The 20,276-nt window shown below is 49.4% G+C and overlaps 12 protein-coding genes across 12 annotated transcripts; 6 read left to right on the top strand and 6 right to left on the bottom strand.

The window, feature by feature from the left end:
- Positions 1 to 1,787: 1,787 nt before the first annotated feature.
- On the top strand, positions 1,788 to 2,572 carry PtrM4_098680 (uncharacterized protein; the record flags this gene model as incomplete). The annotated part of the gene is made up of 2 exons (XM_066107272.1): positions 1,788 to 1,844; positions 1,910 to 2,572. The coding sequence occupies 2 exons, from the start codon at positions 1,788 to 1,790 to the stop codon at positions 2,570 to 2,572; spliced, it is 720 nt and encodes a 239-aa protein (XP_065962940.1).
- Positions 2,573 to 2,863: 291 nt separating this feature from the next.
- PtrM4_098670 (uncharacterized protein) lies at positions 2,864 to 3,988 on the top strand (the record flags this gene model as incomplete). The annotated part of the gene is made up of 1 exon (XM_066107271.1): positions 2,864 to 3,988. One exon carries the CDS (start codon positions 2,864 to 2,866, stop codon positions 3,986 to 3,988), a length of 1,125 nt encoding a protein of 374 aa, XP_065962939.1.
- A 237-nt stretch (positions 3,989 to 4,225) lies between these two features.
- On the bottom strand, positions 4,226 to 5,880 carry PtrM4_098660 (uncharacterized protein; the record flags this gene model as incomplete). Its single annotated transcript, XM_001933771.2, has 2 exons — positions 4,226 to 5,801; positions 5,861 to 5,880. The coding sequence occupies 2 exons, from the start codon at positions 5,878 to 5,880 to the stop codon at positions 4,226 to 4,228; spliced, it is 1,596 nt and encodes a 531-aa protein (XP_001933806.2).
- Positions 5,881 to 5,984: 104 nt separating this feature from the next.
- PtrM4_098650 (DUF3176 domain containing protein) lies at positions 5,985 to 6,311 on the bottom strand (the record flags this gene model as incomplete). Its single annotated transcript, XM_066107270.1, has 1 exon — positions 5,985 to 6,311. The coding sequence occupies one exon, from the start codon at positions 6,309 to 6,311 to the stop codon at positions 5,985 to 5,987; it is 327 nt and encodes a 108-aa protein (XP_065962938.1).
- Positions 6,312 to 6,622: 311 nt separating this feature from the next.
- On the top strand, positions 6,623 to 7,952 carry PtrM4_098640 (uncharacterized protein; the record flags this gene model as incomplete). The annotated part of the gene is made up of 2 exons (XM_001933772.2): positions 6,623 to 7,182; positions 7,640 to 7,952. The coding sequence occupies 2 exons, from the start codon at positions 6,623 to 6,625 to the stop codon at positions 7,950 to 7,952; spliced, it is 873 nt and encodes a 290-aa protein (XP_001933807.2).
- A 301-nt stretch (positions 7,953 to 8,253) lies between these two features.
- Positions 8,254 to 8,734, bottom strand: PtrM4_098630 (SnoaL-2 domain containing protein; the record flags this gene model as incomplete). The annotated part of the gene is made up of 2 exons (XM_066107269.1): positions 8,254 to 8,475; positions 8,531 to 8,734. The coding sequence occupies 2 exons, from the start codon at positions 8,732 to 8,734 to the stop codon at positions 8,254 to 8,256; spliced, it is 426 nt and encodes a 141-aa protein (XP_065962937.1).
- Positions 8,735 to 9,625: 891 nt separating this feature from the next.
- Positions 9,626 to 10,657, bottom strand: PtrM4_098620 (uncharacterized protein; the record flags this gene model as incomplete). Its single annotated transcript, XM_001933774.2, has 3 exons — positions 9,626 to 10,086; positions 10,160 to 10,381; positions 10,558 to 10,657. 3 exons carry the CDS (start codon positions 10,655 to 10,657, stop codon positions 9,626 to 9,628), a joined length of 783 nt encoding a protein of 260 aa, XP_001933809.2.
- A 718-nt stretch (positions 10,658 to 11,375) lies between these two features.
- PtrM4_098610 (uncharacterized protein) lies at positions 11,376 to 11,882 on the bottom strand (the record flags this gene model as incomplete). Its single annotated transcript, XM_001933775.2, has 1 exon — positions 11,376 to 11,882. One exon carries the CDS (start codon positions 11,880 to 11,882, stop codon positions 11,376 to 11,378), a length of 507 nt encoding a protein of 168 aa, XP_001933810.2.
- A 1,039-nt stretch (positions 11,883 to 12,921) lies between these two features.
- PtrM4_098600 (uncharacterized protein) lies at positions 12,922 to 14,988 on the top strand (the record flags this gene model as incomplete). The annotated part of the gene is made up of 5 exons (XM_001933776.1): positions 12,922 to 13,002; positions 13,057 to 13,107; positions 13,164 to 13,421; positions 13,958 to 14,440; positions 14,500 to 14,988. The coding sequence occupies 5 exons, from the start codon at positions 12,922 to 12,924 to the stop codon at positions 14,986 to 14,988; spliced, it is 1,362 nt and encodes a 453-aa protein (XP_001933811.1).
- Positions 14,989 to 16,727: 1,739 nt separating this feature from the next.
- PtrM4_098590 (uncharacterized protein) lies at positions 16,728 to 17,855 on the bottom strand (the record flags this gene model as incomplete). Its single annotated transcript, XM_001933777.2, has 2 exons — positions 16,728 to 17,380; positions 17,429 to 17,855. The coding sequence occupies 2 exons, from the start codon at positions 17,853 to 17,855 to the stop codon at positions 16,728 to 16,730; spliced, it is 1,080 nt and encodes a 359-aa protein (XP_001933812.2).
- Positions 17,856 to 18,764: 909 nt separating this feature from the next.
- On the top strand, positions 18,765 to 19,605 carry PtrM4_098580 (TT-ORF1 domain containing protein; the record flags this gene model as incomplete). The annotated part of the gene is made up of 3 exons (XM_001933778.1): positions 18,765 to 19,055; positions 19,152 to 19,398; positions 19,445 to 19,605. 3 exons carry the CDS (start codon positions 18,765 to 18,767, stop codon positions 19,603 to 19,605), a joined length of 699 nt encoding a protein of 232 aa, XP_001933813.1.
- Positions 19,606 to 19,847: 242 nt separating this feature from the next.
- PtrM4_098570 (uncharacterized protein) lies at positions 19,848 to 20,180 on the top strand (the record flags this gene model as incomplete). The annotated part of the gene is made up of 1 exon (XM_001933779.2): positions 19,848 to 20,180. One exon carries the CDS (start codon positions 19,848 to 19,850, stop codon positions 20,178 to 20,180), a length of 333 nt encoding a protein of 110 aa, XP_001933814.2.
- Between the last annotated feature and the right edge of the window lie 96 nt (positions 20,181 to 20,276).

Genomic DNA, 20,276 nt, shown 5'->3' with positions numbered 1-20,276 from the left:
GTGGCAACTGCAGCGTGGTCATACGCAAAATTTCGTGGAGGGGTCAGATAATGTAGTCTCAGAGGCGATCATCGACGACCGTACGAGGGGAGAAGCTGTCAGTTGGGATGAGGGTGCGAAGGTCGCGCCGCATAGGAGAGCGAAGAGGCGGACTTGCTATGGCAGCTAATCACCAATAGAGACATGGGTCGGTTTTCTGTTCTATGCGAAATGGCTGTTGAAGAATTATCATGACGAGGTAGCTGAGGCAAGCACCTGATTCGCGGCAATAGATGCCTTTTTCGGGTGTTGGTTGCTCTTAGTTTCGAGCCACCGTACGTACGTGGCGAGCACGTGACTACGTGCGTGGCCCGTGCCGTGGGGTGGAATTCAGTTCGTACGCGAGCTGCAGCCCACCTCCTCTAATCAATCATAACTATGTACTTCAACTCGTTGCAACGACCGTTACTTGATTCAACCTCACCTTTGCCGTATCAACATCGGGGAACAGGCTGGGTACACTACAGCATGATCAAAGATGGCAAAGCGTACAGGAAGCCAATAAAGTTGTAAATAGATTGCAGAATCTCGTTGGACGGAGCGTACTCGTAGTGGGCGCTTGCCAATAATAGTTCAACCACTTAGATAGTCCTACTCGCGCCCGCATCGCTGCCTTTACATTAACGCTTACTTTTTTTCCTTCGCGCATAGTTCTTTGATCCCGTTTGGATTAGCGCTTACTTTACAGCCCTACGCAAACAGGAGTTAATACACCGCTTTACAGTGGACGGTGCCGTCAAGCTTACCGTATACAGGAAAATTAAGGGTTTTTGTGGGAGAAAACAAGGCTTCCCGTTCGCTCAGCCCTATTTAAGCAAGATACCGGCGGATTAGTAGTTAGGTTGGTGACCACTAGCGAATCCCCGCTGTTGTATGTTTTTGCCATTTGTTGCCCCTCCATAGAGAGGAAATGTACGTAGGAAGAAAGCGCGTCTTGTGCTTCTCTTTTTGTAAGATGAAAAGGTTAAAGGTATACAATAAGACACATGTGCATGAGTCTGGTTTTGGTTAAAGGCGTCAGTCATACAGCATGACGCGTGAAGACCTTTACTTTTGGTCTCGTATGGCGCCGCTCCTGATGCCGCTGCGGCATGACATGACCTTACTTCCTGACTCTCAACACCATTTTGATCCTCCAAAAAGCTTATGGCTGCAGCCTCACACTCGGTCTTGCCTGGTCCCAGCTCGCCAGCATCTGCTATGCTAGTCGATATGAGTTCTCCAAAGCATACGTTCAATCTCTTCAGCTCTTCTAGAAAGTGTTTGCTTCCACCAAAGCATCCACCCCTTGCTGCCTGCTCGATCGCTGTGTCGCCAGTTGCAGCTATCATTAGAACTGGGACAAAACCTCCATCTATCGCTGGCCACTCCCACAACCGCTTTCTAAGTGCGCAAAGCTTCTTTTGAATGTACCAGGATTCGCATAGTCCGGTTCGTACCCAAATATGTCCCAGAGAGTAACATTCTTGAGTTCATCTTCCCATGGCTAAATATTGAGATGATGCTGCATGGGAAAGGGCGGCCTCGGGGAAGCAACTGCACACGAACACATTACATCGTGCCTCCACCTCACCTTCGCTTTGTGATAGTTTGCCGCAAGCCTGCAGGTAAAGGTTGTCTTGATTAGCTCTTTGACACAGCCCTTTCTACCCGACTTTCCGCTCACCTCTTTACCCACCTTTCCACTCACCTCCCCACCACCTTTCTATCTCTCTTGCCTCATAGCAAACAAATCTTCAACGTCGACAATGTCCTCGATAAAGAGTCAAGACATCACACTCGGCAACGTGTTTGAGCAGACCAAGGTAAATTACGGATGGAAGATGTGTCTTGAATCATTGCTAAGCAGTATACAGATATCTACGACCAGGCCCGCGCAACGGGTAGCAAGCGACAGCCAACTAGAGAATCGCTTCACCACTGTATGCGCGACATCGTTGTCGCATTAAAGAATCGTGAACGTCAGTACTACTTTTTCGGGTGTGTCTCGTGTCAGCTCCTTGCAAGGACCCCACGAACCACCGGCGACGTAGACGTTGTTATTGAGAATTCTTCAAACGCCTTGCCGGACCCGCACGACTGGCTCGACGATGAGCCGCTCTTCTGGAGCAAGACAAATTCACAATACGTCTGTGCTACAATCCTGGAAGAAGAAGAAGACAAAGACAACATCCTATATCAGCGTCGCTGTTTTCTCGAGATTGACATCAATGCTGCCAGATGGGGCAGTTTCCCCCGCTTTGAGACCATTCGCAATGCACTGGTCCAGTTGCCAGAAGGCTGTGGGCTCTCTCTGCCGCGGAACGAACTATTGAAGCTTAAGTTGGCGGGCTGGGCTGAGAAGTCTCGCCGCGAGGGTCCAAAGAAGCGCAACGACACGTTGGACATCGTTGCATTGCAAGTAGCAATGTATCTTGAGGGGGAATTTTTGGATCAAGACACTATGACCGACAACATGAAGGATGGCTTGAAGTTGTGGCTACAGGAAATGAATGATGAGGCCGAGTGGCGACCGATTGGGGTTCGTCTCTAGCTGCAGTGCACGGGATGTAGGTGAGATAGAGTGCAACATAGTTTGCGGAGTAGCAATGTACGCATATCAGGCCCCACAGAGAGATATAAATTGTAAGTGATGACCAGAACTGACATTTTCTGCGAGTTCGCAAAGGTCGGTTGTCGTTCAACACTAAAAATCGTGATTCGTAGCTTCAGAATATGCCAAGGCTTATTTTAGGCTCCTACGTAACGTACCGTTTGGTTGGTACAGTATCGACGCTAACTTAGAACAGCCAACACCGGTACGCTACAATAGCTTCTCCACAACATGAGCATTTATTGTAGACCGCCGACTCCCTTCCACTTTAACTACTGCGATCGACAGCTACGGCTTCACCTTACCCTTCTGCGCCTCACACGCTCTCGCGAACACTACAAATTCGATTTCGCCGTGCTATCGCAAATCCGCACCCACATCAAATCATGGTGGCAACAGACACCTTTGCCAACAACTACAGCATCGCCTACCTTCCAAAAGTGGCACAACTTTGACCAAGAGCAGTGGATGCCATTTGTCAGCCACAAATTTCCTCGGCCTGGAATCAGACACCAGTGGGCGGGCTCATTCCGCATCGTGAGTTGGAACGTAAATGCGGATGCACCGTTACCAAAGTCTCGTGTGTCTGCACTATTGGAGGTTATCAAAACTACAGGAGCTGCAGGTGTTGTTTTTCTGCAAGAGGTATCGAGGAAAGCACTTACAGCACTGCTTGAAGATTCCTGGATACAGCAAGATTGGTACACAAGCGATGCCGATGCCTCCGCTTTTGGCAACCAAAAGTTCATCAGCATCACCCTAGTGTCCAAGTTGTGGGTAGCTACAGATGTCATCATGCTAGGTGCCATCTGGAGGATCTCACTACCTAGTCGTTTTGGACGAGACGCCCTGTGCTGCGACTTGATCGTTAAATCATCGAGCAATCACATCCCCGGTAGAAATTCCGTCCGTATTCGACTTATCAACGCCCACTTGGACTCGTTGGCAATCAACCCGTCACTCAGGCCACACCAACTCTCCATCGGCGCGTCTTACCTCAGCGCAGCTGGCCGCGGGATCATCGCCGGCGACTTCAATCCCGTTCCCCCAGAAGACGACGACCTTGTACGCGCCAACGATCTTACCGATGCGTGGACACAACTTCATCCAAACAGCCCAGGTCACACTTGGGGTGTATATGGTGAACAGTCTTTCCCGTCAAACCGATTCGACAAGGTTGCTCTGTTTAATCTTAGCCCTTCAGGCATGGGCATACTGCAAACGAGCGAGTTGAGATTCTGTAGCGAAAAGACCTCGGTCGATGCAACAGAATCGATTCCAAAAGCACATTTCAGCGATCATCTAGGTCTTTGGTGTGACGTTGGATGGGAAGAAGACCGACCGCGCCCGGAATGATAGCCCTGTACTAGCGGCAACTCATCCCACAGATAGGTATTGCTTGGATTTTCAAGCCTCCATGAAGCCACAAACATAATCTTCGATTTCTGTTCCACAATGCGGCCATAATTTCCTACAGCCCAGTTATTGCAGATCATCGCGCGTGACATGCCGGCATCAGTGCGAACGTCGATCCCTGCAGTATAGTTATTAGCTACGAGACCATCTGTCATGGACAACTGCACCCTCCCTGTTCTATCCCTCATTTACGTGTCCCTCTTCGGTCTTCCTCGCCTTGGTCTGTTCCTGCGGGGTTCGTCCCTCGATGATTAGCCCTTCCTTGATCAACCCCCAGTGCGTTTCTCCCATCCCTAACCGGACCTCTACCTCCTCGGCTCGCTTCTCCAGCTCTTTCAGGGTTCTGGGAAAGTTGTCTCTCGGCTCGTCGTCTAGTTTCCCTAACCCATGATATAAGAGCGGAAGCATAGAAGACTTCCAAACGGGCACAGCTCCTACTCTTCCGTTTTGGGAAAATTCTAACACTAGTGTCGCTGCTAGCAACATCGCCGATAAGCTCAGTAGAGTGATGGGGAACAGCAACCATTGGATCTGAAGCTTTGCGCAGACAGTTTCCCGGAGGACATCGCCAGATACATTAGCTGGAGCGGTCCTCTCCCAATTTAGGCCTGACAACCTAAACATGTTAGTTGCAGCGTCAGTGATCCTATTCACAGCCGCGGAAATGGATGCGTGGCTCGCGAAGCCGCCGTTGTAAAGGGTGTTCATATACCAGTTATTCCTCGTGCATAGAATGCTGTCGATATCGGCCCGGTCGTAGAACGAACATGAGTTGTCGAAATACTCATTAAAAAACTCGCCAAATGCTAAGGCGTCCACCCCAGACATCTGATAAAGACAATTGACCGGTACGCTGACGTTGCGACCCAAGATATCAATCTGGAAGGTGTTGGGAGCGTTATTGGGAAGAGTCGAGATATCCACAGTGTTGTCAAGAGTTTGGTTGTCGGAAACACACGGACTGTTAATAATGGTAATTTTGCCGAATGGGTCTTCTGGTTTGAACTCCTGAGCTGGTACGGTTGAGATGAGCGTCTCCTGGAACTTGCCGTTCGACACAGTGCCGTAAAAGTTCTTGACACACGGGTAGATTACACAACTGGAGGCTACGACGTTCATTGTGTAGTAAGGGTTATTTTCCAATCCTGGTTGACATATAGAACCATACCACGATGGCAGGTGATCCGTGCCGTTGGGTATACATCCGTTGAGTGTAAAGGACATAATGGTCAACCCGGAGAACGCGGACGGTGCGACACGGTCGAAATGAGTTTCCATCCCTCTAGTCCAACTCTGATTGTACTCGTTGGTAACACCAATTGCGTCGCTACCTGAAGTGATATTTCGTGTGGAACCGGGCAGAGAGACGGTTGTAAGGTTATACTCGTTGTGCTTGTTTTCGACTTTCGATGTGACATCAATGCAGGAGTTACATATGCCCATGGTAGAATGGGTAATGTTGTAAGTTGCCTTAAATGTGCACTGTCCGGTGGGACAATCCGCGTCCAGCTTCCAATCCGTTCCATCGGGGCTTGTTAGCCCTGAGAACATCTTCGCGACGCTGGCTGGTTTGAGAGTATACGAATGTGCGCCGTAACGGAAGCTCATGTGGTCAACATTTTGAGCAACAGGAATGGAAGCGCGTGCCCCTTTGCTGACCAGGCTGCACGGAACAGCCTGAACGGCTTGTTGGGTGAGCGGCCCCATGCCAAAAGAAAGTATGGCGACTGCAGCAGCAAGAATAGCGAGCAAGCTATTGGGATAATCAGTACCGCAGACAGCAAGAAGCTCTTCGGGCAAACTTGAACTTACTTCGATGGTAGGCGAAACATTAGCTGTATAGCACTCACAGGACCTTTACCGGCATCATCAATGGTTATCAGATCTTTCAATGGACGTCGGCGTCTATACCACGACCATTTGGAGTTGCTGATAACTATAGCAAGGTCAATGTGTACACCTTGGTCAGTCTGTATTGCTTACCTTCAACGATGACGATCATCAGCATACCACGTTGGAGAACAACAAGGAGGCTTGCAACAAAGTTGAGCGTGAGGTTTCCTTTCCACTTAGGCAGCTCTTTGTTGTTGTAGAAGAGTAAGAGTTTGATAAGCCCAATCATGGTACCGATGGCTACGACGATTGCAAGGATTTCTTTCCACCATGCAAGCAAGATGCTCTCTTCCTGATCGGTCTCCATCACAATCTGGCCGGTACATTCTTCGGCGTTCTGAACAGCTTCATACTTTGTGCTAGACTCCATTCTCGGGCAAGGCGGAAATTTGGATGGTTTAGAGTAATTGTGGATATTTGAAGTGTATGAGATTAGTTTTGAGAGTTTTATGGGAGCTGTAAATAATGGCCGAGAACTTAAACCGAAACGAAGGAGGTAACGTAGCTCGACTAGATTGTTGTTGGTGTCCCCAGGTACAGCATATGCTCGATAAAGGCAGTGGTAATTGGCCAGATACATGCGACCGAGCGTAGCATAGCGTCGCACATTCCAGGCAAGGATTTCTCAGCCGCACCTCTCAGGTCATAACTTCTCAGCCGCACCTCCCACCACATGTCACGATGGCTGCGGCTTTTGTCGAAGCTCTGAACGGATTGAAAGTTGCACCAAAACCGCTTCAGCAATTTACCTCTCAGAACACGTTTGCCGAATTCTACTCGTCATCGTTCCCTGTTTTTGCACTCGGCTCGGGGGTGTCCAATTCCGACCTCCAGCAAGCCACCCGAGTGATCAATCAACAAGCTGAGGCGGATCTCGGCTACGAGGAATCGGAGTTGGCAGAGATGGGCTACGCTGCAGCTGTTCCTGAACCTTGGCAGCTCCACGAGAGAAGTGCACCAGACGCCGCACGGTGGTACCATGAGGAGTTTAACAAAGACGGCCCCCGCTCCGCCAACGACCCGCAGTGGTACCCACTTGGATTCCTTGGAATTATTTCCAGCGATTGGATGGAAACGGGAGCCGTGTTGGTGTTTTACGACGCTCGGCATCAACACCCCACGGACGAGCCGGTCGCTGTCAAGGCATTCGTGTTGGACCCCGAAAAGATTGGGCCAGCTGTCATAAGTCTACGTCAAGGCGATGACGATTATGAGAACGTGAAAAGGAATAGCGCGAAGGAGTGAAGTAAATGCCATCACATGATTTGGGTGGTCTGATGTGCGCAGGCATGTTCGCAAACGCGTCGTTCCAAGAACAGCGCGTAAACAAGCCGATGACGTAGTTGGTGTACCGTACCTTGCAGCGAGCGAACGAGATATGTATACATCTACAACCACATCTCGCCATTGACGATTCTCAACGCGAGATAGTATTGCATGTAGACGATCTGGCTTCCTACGTCATCTACGATATTACACAATGCTGTTCACAAAGAGAATTTCACTACGAGCTCTGTCCCGCGCACCATGCCAGGTCAGATGTCCAGCAGCGAGAAGACTGTATGCGACGAACCATGATCAGCGCACCAAGGAAACGCTAAAAATATCATCGCGACTGACGTGGTGAGTAGTTGAGATCCCATCAATTTCTTTTTTCGCGTACATCTCAACGACGCACATTGTACTAACTCCCCCTAGGCTCACCACAACCGCCGCCATCGGTGCCGCAGCCCTCTACTACACCACAACCGAATCCGCCTCCCCAGCCTCTCCAGCATCCCCAGATCCCCCCAATACCACCCACTCAGTGCACCGCCACGAATCCGCCTACGCCTCTGACGTACCCAAGCCTGTTGAAGACCGCCATGGCGATAGCGTTGAAAAACATAGCATCGCGGCGCACAAAAACCAGAATAAAGTCCGCGAGGGCAAATTTTCGGGCAAAGAGTTTGATAATCATGTGCAGACGCATTCGCCGGGGAAGCCTGGAGGTGATTTCGAGAAGCGATAGAATAATCATCTTCTCCATCGATATTTCTCTTGATATCCATTTCGTACATTTGTATCTATCCCATCTGTTCTGTCCTGATCAATAACAAGATTATGCGGCAATCCATGTTTCTTCACAATTAATTTCACCTGCCGACAAGCAACGTGCTATCTGTATCCTGGATACGGCAGTACAGACAGTAGTAGAGCGAGTAAGAGAAACCACTATTAACGAGCCGCAGTTGTATATACAAGGAAATCACAGCGAAAACTACATATCAGCAACTCAGGCCTGTCTAGAATCGCGACCCCGTAGACTTCCACTACTTCCCCAGTCCTGCCTCGGCCAGCGCCGCAAAGAATTTCGTGGAGTAAGCCGAATCTACAAATTCCAAAAACTTGATAACTTGCTTCCCGTCGTCCGTCAAATGCAAGATCAGTGCGTATTCGTTCGTATACGGTCCGATGTCAGTCTCGGATGTACTGGACAAGTGCATCATACACTTATGCGCGTCCGCATCATGCACCTCTTCGTGAATGGTAAGCTAAGACGACGTTAGTCTCTTGCAAGTCTCCCATGCAAAACTCGGTGTGCGTTACAGTGAACTTCCTGAAGCACGACATTACTTGATTCATACGTTCGCGGTACTCGCTATTGCTCATATTCGGTCTCCCCATGGATGCAGGAAGGACTCGTGTTGTACAGTCTGGCGCTCGAACAGCTAATATTTTTTCTATGTCCCATGCGTTGTATGCGTCGATGACGGCTTGGGTCGTTGCTTTTTGGGCGGCGAGGGTAGACATTGTACTTGTGATAGATGATACGGAGAAGGAACTTGCCAATGGTGTTACACTGGGAAATTGCTTGCATCCTACGCGGGGTTATATGTACGGTACGTACCGTGTGCGTACGTCAGAGGCGCACGTCATCAGATACGTAACCCTAGTGATGGCGTACTCTATACCTAAGGTAGTATCACTCCGAAGCATAAGTAAGCAAAAGTAATAACCATGTGCATCTGGTGCCCAGATATGGTACAGATCTGGTTCACCATAATAGGCTAGCGAGAAGCGGGGTCGCTTACTGCCGGGGTAGTGGCCCCACGCATGCTAGCGCAGATCAATCTTTGATCTTGTGTTGTTCTGGAACCGACAAGTGAGTAAGAGAGAGGAACAGTGCGGATATGAATGAGGCAAAGTTGGTGTCTTCAAGTCACAAGAACTAAGAGGCGGCAGCTTCGCTAAGACACATCAACCAGGCACAAAACAGTTACATAAATCAGTATTCAAGAAACTAACAATGTACTACTAGTGAATATGGTTGAGTGGATAGAGATAGAGCTGGTTTACATAATCGAAACGCGTAGAGCTCACAAGGGAACGAGCAAACCCGACCTTCTTCTTATTCTTGGCGTACCAAACTGGATAATTATTGTTTACCTCATCTAAAGAAAGGTTTGACGACTTTTTTTCGATCTTGATTTCCCTCCCACGAACGTCACTTATCGAGAATCGTATGTTCGAGTCCAATTACAGGATTGGATGATGTATAGCTTTGTACAGGTATCCCGCCACCTCCACCACAGCCCAGCTCTGCTCCATCTCCAACGGTAACATTAAATCGCATTTAGTACTAATTGGTAGCTCCTGCTAAGGTCATTTGGATAGTGTGATAATCCCGTCACAAACCAGACTTCAAACTTTTCCAACTACAACATCCTCCTCTAGATATAGGTTATCCATCATATAATCGTATTGCTCCAGACCTTGCTCGTCGTCCGGGATGTGCATATGGTTGTACTCGGCATAAAGCGTCTCGTTGTGCCGCTTGACCCTGAACGCTCGATCCCCAATGCTCAGCGGCTGGGCCGAGACAATTGACTGGCCACTCTCCAAAAGATACATACCGCCAACTTGCAGGGTTCCGTTATAGCTTTCCTGACGATGCATGAGCCTCTTGCTGGGGTCAGGCACCTTGCCTGCCTTGGTGTACTCGTTGCCATCGTTCTTGCACTTGCTAGCCGTGGAATCGCACCAGTCGATGTTACCAGCATTGGCAAAAACAATATTAAAGGAGCAGGGGAACGTAGAATCACAGCCTTTTCCTTTGAAAGAGCCTTCGGAATTGTAGAACTGGCGGATGACTTGACTCTGCGCTGTGTTTATTCGTTAGGTTCGGTTTCTACACAGATGCAGGGTTTGATAAAGTGTACTGAAGGACTGACTAACCATTGTTATACCCTTTCTTGACGCATCGGTTGACCTGACCACCTGCATCTGATTCCTGGACCGATTTGAAAGGGAACTCGTCGCACTGATAGGCTGTGCCGTATGGGCTCTTGCTGCAGCGGTTTTTGGACCCACATCCTGCTTTGCGGCTACGCGAGCGGCCTACTGGTTTGGTAGGATGGTCCCAAGTGAAAGATTCGCCCCATTTTTGGCAGAATGCACCTATAATGGTCAGTATATAGCCCGTGGAATAGGTAGCAAATCTGTGTTGAGATCTGACGCAAAAGATTGAAGGTTGGATTACCGAAGCACATGTTGTCGCAAACATCTATACGAGCAGATATGGTCATTTTGGTGCATTTGGATAGAGAATGAGTTGACAGGACAGAGTATCATACCGCCAAGGCCGTCATTGACACAATCAAATATCATCAGTGGCTTTGCCACTGTCGTAGATACGAGTAGCAGCGCTGCCATTGCGATCAACAAAGACTTCATCTTGGTTTGTTGGCGAAGGAGGGCTTTGGGCAATAGAAACTATATGTAATGCAGTGTTTGAATAAGAAGTGTTCGTGAACTGATGTCCTGTTTGAATTGGAACAGAATAACCATCCTATATACGATTTTGTTCTCAAGGATGTGTGCAGTATTCCCGATCATAAGGCTCTGCGGCACAGGCGCAGTCCTCATCCTACAATCGATTGATACAATATATTCGGGTCTTCTATCGTATTAAGTGGATCTTCCCTGTTCACCGAAGACGGTCTCGGGCATTTGTCTCTGAGAAGGTCTACTTGAGGCTGTGATCCGCAGACGCAACATATTCGAAATAAGCACCGCCATGTCATGCAAGGATTGCCATGGGAGCATCATAAAAGTTGGAGGCCTTAGAGTGTGGGAGCCTTGGTGGCCGTGGGGGCAGAAAGAGACGGCACCGAGTAAGGCGGGATTACACCACGGATCAACAGAATCTGCATTGTGACGTCTCACCTTTTCATTTCCAATCTACAACCACATTTTTCACTGACATATCGACTGTAGCTGTCAACTAGGAGGAAGATTCTGCATTCTCTGTACATACACTTTCCCGCGGCCAATGTGCCTCAGATGTAATTCGCAACTTAGGAGACAAAACGAGACATCATGCCATTCACAAAAGTTTGTTTTTGTTCCCGGTACTGAGCAGAGTGCCACCATAGTCGCAGTAGTTTACTGCTCAAGCCTGAGCCTCTTTACTGTAACATGACTTACTATCAGACAACTCCTCATCCCCAAAGCTTAGACTCGAGAGCATCATGTAGGCGTCTTCGATGTTGAAATAGAATTTGTCCATTTCGCAATCGTTCTCATCGTCGGCGAAAACAAACAATAGTCCTCCAGTCTTCGTTCTCCAGTCCTCCCTGACGACGACGATGAAGGCTGTTGGCCACCATTCTAGATCGAAGACGGCATCGCTGTGAGGTTGCCTGCCCTTATCCAAGTTGATATGCGCTTGGACAATTTCCTGCAAAGTCTCAAACTTTGCGGTAGGCTCTGCGGGGCGCACGAGATGCTTCTCATTGCCCTGATCTAACCATTGTTTTTCTAGCACCGAAGCAACATCTTGAACCGATACTTTGTCGCCGAGGAGAGTATAGACAGCGAATGCTGCGTCGTCCCAGTTGCAATCGTCGTATTGGCCGAGTTCGGGGGCTCGAGATGGTAAAGATAGATCGGGCGTCATTGTCGTGATAGAAATCAGATGAAGGTGTGTTGTTTTGGGGATTTCTTTGCTGCTGGTAGAAACCTTGGTTTGGCTTTAGCACTGAAATATGGAGTGTTGGCTGTTATTTGGGCATTCGTAGTCCGATGTGGAAGGATGCTCTATTCTTGGAACGGCAAGGCGTGTTGAGTAAGATTGTGACGTCATTGGGTGCCTTGAGTAAATCTGAAGGTAAGGCGAGAAGCGCCAACTACCATAGCGTGCCGCCTACCAGTCTTAGGATAGTCTGGTACACCAAATTCAGGACTTGAGATCTTTCCAGCTTATTTTCATAGCCCTGTCGAGGGGACCTTTGGTTTGGTTTCAAGCCTGAAGGCTGTCTTATGGATTTTCTAGCAGTAGTATAGCGCACCATAGTAGGTATTATAAGATAATTAACAGTATGGGTATGCGCCTGAGAGGCGTGTCTGGCGACTACAGGGGCCTTTGTACACCAGTATGTCAAGTATCTTATGACACCCGGGTGGATGCTGTTCTGTCGCAAAAGCGACACGACTATCAAATAAATCATAGTCTAGAAGTCTCTAATTGGCTCGCATTGCGCGTTTTCTGCGACCGCGGCGCACAAGGCTTGCAGCTGAAGCTGAATGACATCGCAACTGCGACAACCGCCGCTGCTATCTTTCTTCTTTGATCTACTTTTGCCACTCGCTTTAACACGCAATTGTCCGCGACCCTAGTCTATGGATTGAATCATTTAATACGACTACAGCCGTACAAGGCACATGGTTACCGTAAAACGAATCGGCCTCACAAGGCTGGCGACCGAAGGGCAAAAGGATGATGAAGTTCATTTGAACAAAAATCAGAATGATGATCAAGTTTCTTTGAAGTATTACGCTCTCACACGTCTAGAGATCCATCTAACGATACGGATAGTATTTTGTTTATCCACGGTTTTGATGGCCATCCTCCAGATACAATCTTCTGGCCCGAAGAATGTCTCACAAGAATTGTGCCTGGTGCTAAAGTCTGGACATATGGATATGATATCTCTAACATGCCATTACTGTCAAAATCGTCATATATTGCAATTGAAAGTCGAAGACTTAGAGATATGCTGGAGGAGAATTTTCTTTGGGTATGATAGCAGAAGCCTATAAATGCTTTAGTCAAATTTGTAACAAAACAACAGAAACCCGTCGCCTTTGTAGTAAAAAACTCAGCTCAAGCCATTGTCAGTAATGTATGAGTTCCAATTGATTTCGCTATTACTAAAATCATGCTTACCTACAGCTATAGGCTCTCTGCAAATTGGGAAGACCACCTTTTCAGCCAGCATTGATCATCTTTCTCAAGAAAACGGACCAGAAGGACGCTAATGAAGTCCGGAAAGTGAGTTCGATGGAGGATCCGGCCATCTTAGAGTTCGTGTACGATTTGGGTACGACCCTAAACAATCGTCGCGGAGAGTTCAACTTCGTCTTAACAAACGAGAAACTCCATATGTATGTATGTGAGGAAACTGTCTCTGAGACCTTCATCACACAAATTTGCGAGGTGAGTTTTTTCAAACGGCTTTGTCGACTCCTGTTCACAAAGTGGAATATTACTAACTAGACTTAGCCGACGGGATATCTTAGAGAGGAGTATGGTTCATTCTATAAGACTATATCTAAGCTCATACAAAGATGTGTTCTCACGAAGCAGAAAAATCAGCAGCCACCTTACTATGATCCTATGTATCCAAGCCCTCGTTGTTGGTATATTCGGTTTCGGGTGTATCTATTATACCTGTTCGGCCTTACCCTTCTAATTCACCAGCACCGATCGAACATTGGCTCTACCGCAAGGGGTTATGATATGAATGCCCCGCCATCAAGATTCGGGCGCGTTGCGACCTTGATGAGTTGTGCCTTGAACACAGTCCTAGTGACGGCTGGCTTTGGGGAACGACCTTTGCAACCAGGTTTCATTCGGCTTAGATGGCACTGTGTAAGTGGTTCAACAGGCTATGAGTTCGTCTCTAGGGATCTTCATGAATTTATTGCCACTGTTAGTCAACGGTTGTAAATAACCGGACTAACAGCTCACAGGCTTGTGGCGGTGCTCTCTTCGGAGATGTCCAAGAACATCGAGCGGGCGGCGTCTTCAAGCTAATAGATCAAATGGAACGAATCGCTGGTACCAAGGTCACTGTCACTACTTACAATGAAGAAGAACCACAAAGAGGATATGGTCCGGGTCTGATTTCGTGGGCGAGGAATACCACAAGAGACCTCACAAGGCTGTTTTCGAAAGATGCAGATCGCGACGATGTGCTGCCACAACACAACGACTCTGAGACGACCCAAGCATCCGCATCAGTCAATATCGAGTTGACGCCTGCGCAGGATCTTCTGCTATTGGCCTGTATGCAGCAAAGCCAGGGCAGCCAGCTCTTCCTTCAGGACAGCATCCGGGCAATAAAAAGCGATCGACAGCTCTTCTACTTCATCCGAGAGCAAATATCACGTAATCGCAGGACACGCTGGACTTCTCGGGTGCTGAAGACAGTGAATGAAATACAGTTTACAAAGGTCTGTCGATCATCAAGACCTAATGGGTCTGTAAAGTATAGCTGCTTACTCTACAAAAGCTCCATCTACGGCTAAACAACGATATAGAGCCGCGTCTGCATAAGCCTTGTTGCAGACAAGACGGCTGCCAGTGCATCCCACTGAACTCAAATGCAGAGTACGATTGTATACCAGCTGGGCCTCTAGCCTACGGACCTCCTGTCTTGCCCGCGAAGATGTTGCATTACTTCCAACACCCGGAACTGATCGCTGAAGAGGAGATGTCCGTTTTCAATCAACTCCCAAAGCGGAACTGCGGTGAAATACAGGCTACGGGACAGGCGCCAGCAGAAGGATGGGGCCTGTACTATGAAGAGAATTGGAACATTGGTTTGATCATCGTTGTGATGGTCGCTATTGTCATTCTGGCCAGTGTCTTGTTTGGCATCTGCTGGACATTGGTAAAGGCTGATATACAAGGTGCATGGGGGGTTAGTTCGTACATGGTGACGGCATGTGGACTTGTTGTAGCTTTGCTCAGTATGATGGGTCGAGCGAGGAGTGAATAGGTGTTGTGGCATATAGTAAACACGTTGCCCCAGATCCGTGATGAGTGCCGCCGATGTAGGCTAGCCAATTAGCTTTTTGTGTGTCAATCGTCAACGTGTTTGTACGTAGAACCTATTCAGCTGGCGGAAGCTTATTGTTTTTATCGAATTTTTTGGGTAGTACAAAACCATCAACGTAGATGTCAGAAAATCATAGTGAACACGTTGAAGCTTACTGACGAAGCACCTAGCAGATACTTAACTATAAAGTGGCTGTGTTGCAGCTTCATCCTTCCATTAGTGGCCCTCGTCAATTTCTGTCGAGTAACGATATCTAATTTGTTCCCTATCATCGTCGAACATCGTTGAACATCGCTTGGGAGCGATGGTCAGGGGGCTAGCTGTCCCGATTCATTTGACTGCACCATGGTACCATTTCATATCCTCGTCTGCTACGGCGCAAAAATGCGGCAGTAGAATGGCAAGGTGCGACGGAAGGGTAGTCTTCTTTTTAGGTAGAAGACAAAGTGTCGTACCAAACTAGAGGACCATCGATTACATGACTTTGACGAGAGAGAGTTCTACCGAGTTTTTTCACTCTTACTTCTTACCTAGAAGAAGAATTCAAGTCATCTCGTATCATCGTGTTGCGCATTCGAATCCGTTTAGGCAATTGGTAAATATACAAATCAATATTGCGACTATAAACTTTACAGCTTACACACTCAAAACAACACGTTAACACAGTCTCCTCAGGGAAAAAGGATAGCCTACACACCCAATTAAAGATCATTCCGGACTGGAATGGACCCGATAGTAGTAGTAACAACACGTTCAGGGCAAGGAAAACATCATAGTTGATTGAGGTAGAAGTCTACAGCTGTTATAACTAACGGTAAACACGCTGTAGTTTAATCCAAGATATCCACCACACGTATGTATGTACACACACATAACATCAACGATCGCAAAAAAGACTTTTACAGAGGGTTTTTACCTAAGCAGTAATCTACATCTTTAACCTACTTGGAAACCTACAAATCCCCCTAACGACAAAGTCTTCCCGTAAAATAGATACTTGAATTAAGAAACATAACATATAACAACTTCGTTTTCTTCTCTCTAGGGTTACACTACTATCACCAACTATTACGTAGACCGCGAGTACCGCCATAGTTTCCAACATAACCAGTAAAAACTATCATTTCTAAACGCGTGCCATCTACCCGTAGGAAAGGATAACCCAGTCTCAACCCGAGATTAATTCTCACTGCAATACACACAATATTAGTAGTGCCAGCAGATCTACAGCGATAAAATCTGCTATTAGTAACCGACGATAACAAGGCCGTGTGCACTACAACACATCCATGAGTTCAACAAATGAATTATTCACACAACCTTGTCTGTCAACTCACACACCTATCTCATTAGTAGTAGCCCTTGTCAATGATCACAAGTCAATCCATTCTGTCTGTTGTCAACATACTAGAGGCGTAGGATGAAGGTGTGCCATTTGACAATTTATTGGCATTACTAAAGGTAGTAGTAACATAGAAAGAGGGTAATTGATCCCAAAATCGCTTCATGTATGGAGAATGTACGCTACCAATTCTCCTTGCAAACGCCATTGCACGTCGTTGCCGAGTTGGTGTCTGCTCTTTTTCAAAAGCGAAGCTTCGAACAAGGAAGATGCCAATCAACAATGCAGAGCCAATCAAGTGCTCTTTACGACGCTCCAGAGCCAGCTAACAATGTGTCTAGTACTCTGCCTCAACACCCTCCTCATCACCGAGGCTGTCGGCGGCAACCTCCTCGTAGTCGCGCTCCAGAGCAGCGAGATCTTCGCGAGCTTCCGAGAACTCACCCTCCTCCATACCCTCACCGACATACCAGTGTACAAAGGCACGCTTGCTGTACATGAGGTCGAACTTGTGGGAGAGAGCAGACCAGGCCTCGCTAATAGCCGTGGTGTTGGACAACATGCAGACGGCGCGGTTGACCGAGGCGAGATCGCCGTTGGGAACCATCTGAGGAGGCTGGTAGCAGATACCAACCTTGAAACCAGTGGGGCACCAGTCGACGAACTGGACAGTGCGCTTGGTCTTGACCTGGGCAATGGCAGCGTGGGTGTCCTTGGGGACGACGTCACCACGGTACAACAGGCAGGTGGCCATGTACTTTCCGTTGCGCGGGTCGCACTTGACCATCTGGTTGTTTGGCTCGAAGCAAGCGTTGGTAATCTCCATGACCGAGTTGGCCTCGTGGGCGGCCTTGGCGGCGGAGATGACGGGCGCGTAGGCGACGAGGGGGAAGTGGATACGCGGGTAGGGGACCAAGTTGGTCTGGAACTCGTTCAGGTCGACGTTGAGGGAACCGTCGAAGCGGAGGGAGGCAGTGATGGATGAGACGACTGGGTTGGATTAGTAATAGCAAGTGAGAGAAGAATGGAGCTACATACCCTGAGCAATGAGACGGTTCAGGTTCTCGTAGTTGGGACGCTCAATGCCGAGGTTCCTTCGGCAGATGTCGTAGATGGCCTCGTTGTCGACCATGAAGCTGCAGTCGGAGTGCTCGAGCGTAGTGTGGGTCGTAAGAATCGAGTTGTAGGGCTCAACGACGGATGTAGCGACCTGGGGCGCTGGGTAGACGCAGAACTCAAGCTTGCACTTCTTGCCGTAGTCGACAGACAGACGCTCCATCAACAGGGCGCCGAAACCAGAACCAGTACCGCCACCGAAGGAGTGGAAGACGAGGAAACCTTGGAGACCCGAGCAGTTGTCGGCAACGCGGCGGACCTTGTCGAGCACCTGGTCAATGAGCTCCTTGCCGACGGTGTAATGACCGCGGGCGTAGTTGTTTGAGGCATCCTCCTTTCCTGTGATCATCTGCTCGGGGTGGAAAAGGGAGCGGTAGGCACCGGTGCGAACCTCGTCGACGACATTGGGCTCAAGATCGGCGTAGATGGTACGGGGAACGTACTTGCCCTGACCTGGACATTGTTAGTTGTCGTGCGGCATTTGTTGCGACGGAAGCTGCTGCCTACCAGTCTCGGAGAAGAAGGTGCTGAAGCCGTGGTCGTCGTTCTGAGCCTTGCGCTCGTCGGTCAAGAAACCATCGGGCTGGATGCCGTGCTCAAGGCAGTAAAGCTGTGGCAACGAGTCAGCTCGTGGTTGCGGACTGGCGGTCAAGCATCCGACATTCCCGCTCCTTTTTCGCCCTGCAAGCGATTGGGAGCTTCATGAAGGCGCATCTCGAGTTTACTCACCTCCCAGCACGAGTTTGCAATTTGGCAACCGGCTTGGCCGACTAGACGCGTACAAAGTCAGCATCAACACAGGGTCAGGGATGTGGCACCCAACCAGGGCGGTCAGGGCGCGTGAGCCACACACAAAAGCCGACATACCGTTCAGACTGATGACTTCTCTCATGGTGGAAGATTTGAAGCGTAGTAATTGGGGTATCGAAATGCGGCGTCGAAGCGTATATGGGCGAGGTCGAGGAGCTGCTGGAAGTCGAGTGGAGCAGTGGGGGGGGGGAGGAAGTGGTGTTGTGTTTGTGGAATCGAACTTTTAGGGTGTTCAGGGCCCGCCTATCACGGGCCACGGCGCTAAGCAACACGTCGAATGCAGCTGCCGGCCACTTGTTGGGGACCGCGACGACATCAACACGACTGGACGACCAAAGACTGGACGAAAGCAGAATCACCCATGAAAGTGATACTGTGGGTGAGCACGTGAGGAAATGTGCTGTTTTCCTTCCCATTGACCTTTCCCATCCTGTCTTGGCCGCCAAACATGCGCCTCGCCGCCGCCCTGCTCTGCATCGTCACACACATCGGGACGGTGAATGCCAATGTCGAAAAGACAGTCTTCCTGGGCCCCAGTCCTGTGACGCTCCAAAATGTGCGCCCTGGCCTAGACAACCTCCGTCTAGACATCTTGACGCCTTCCGACACGGTGCTGCCGACACATCTCCGCGTTCAGTTTCCCACAGAGTCCCTACCCCGCGGCCTCGAATCTTGGTACCTGCTCCGCCAACTCGACGGCGCGAGAAGGTACGAGGTGCGCATCTGTTGGCCGGCAACTGTGAGTCCATGGCGCTTTCCAATTACACCCCATGTCACCATGTGTTCATTGTAGTCGTGCCCCGCGTGTTGACAAAGACCGACTGACCATGTGCAGCAACCTACCGACTTCTGGCTGGAGACGTTTTCCCTTGCCCAAGTCTTTGATACCCCTGAACTTGTATCCTCGCTTGCAAAGTATAGCGAACAGCGCCAGTTCCAAGGCGACGAAGGACGGGACGTCAAGGGAGCTGCATCCGAAACCCCAGAGTCTGTGCTATTCCTCCGCCTCCAGGCTGCAGCGTCCTACTATTCGACCAATCGCACGTTGATGGACTATCCGCCTCCTGTAGACGCTGATATCAGTATGTCGCGCCTCAATGCGCAAAGTTCGCTTTCTGACGGCTCTAGTACTCGATCCATTCGTGTTGAACGTCTTCCCCGAGTCACTCGGCCCCGTCGCTATCTACATAGTTGCAGTCGCTATCGGCGCATACTTTCTCTCCGCCTACATCTACAACTGGCTCTTAGCCATCGCCGCCGAACCACCCAGCAAGCCCCACACGGACTGAGCAAACACCGTTCAAGGTCGTGCGACACACATTCACAGATACGATCTGCCAAACTTGCCTTGCGCCAAAGACACTCTCGCCAGCAACAACCGCTTCCACATCATCTGCTCCCCCTCTCTCGCGCGAGCATGTCCGCAGCCGCTGGAGCACCTCCACCACCGCCGCCTCCCCCGCCGCCCGGTCCACCAGATCCACCCAACGACAGCAACCCGTTCGAGAAACTCCCCGCCGAACTGCTCCTCATGATCTACGAATACGCAGGTAGCAGATGCCTGCCAAACCTAGCACTCGCCATCTACCCGACTCTACAGCGTCACAACATTGCGCCCGTGCTCACCATCGACACCCTCATCCGCATTATTCGTAATCCAAACAGCACCTTCAGTCCAGCAACTAACTCGGCTTTATCTGTCATACCGACTGAGCTCTGGCTGCAGGTTGCGCATTATCTGGAGCCCGCTGATCGTCTGTCTATGATATTCGCTCCCTTTGGCCCGTGGTTCAGGGTGCCAGTCACGAGGGAGACGCAGCATAGGCTGACTATCTGGAGTCGGAGGTACAGGAAGAAAGGATGAGGCACGTGACGCCACGTCAGGGAGCATATATGAGTTATTTCAACTTGTGATGGCATGGCCAAAAGTCGTCTTTGGAGACTACAGGCATGAGAGTAA

Source organism: Pyrenophora tritici-repentis, chromosome 4 (genome assembly GCF_003171515.1).
Source record: "Pyrenophora tritici-repentis strain M4 chromosome 4, whole genome shotgun sequence".
NCBI classification, from domain to species: Eukaryota; Fungi; Ascomycota; class Dothideomycetes; order Pleosporales; family Pleosporaceae; genus Pyrenophora; species Pyrenophora tritici-repentis.
This window is presented reverse-complemented; position numbering and strand designations above follow the sequence as displayed.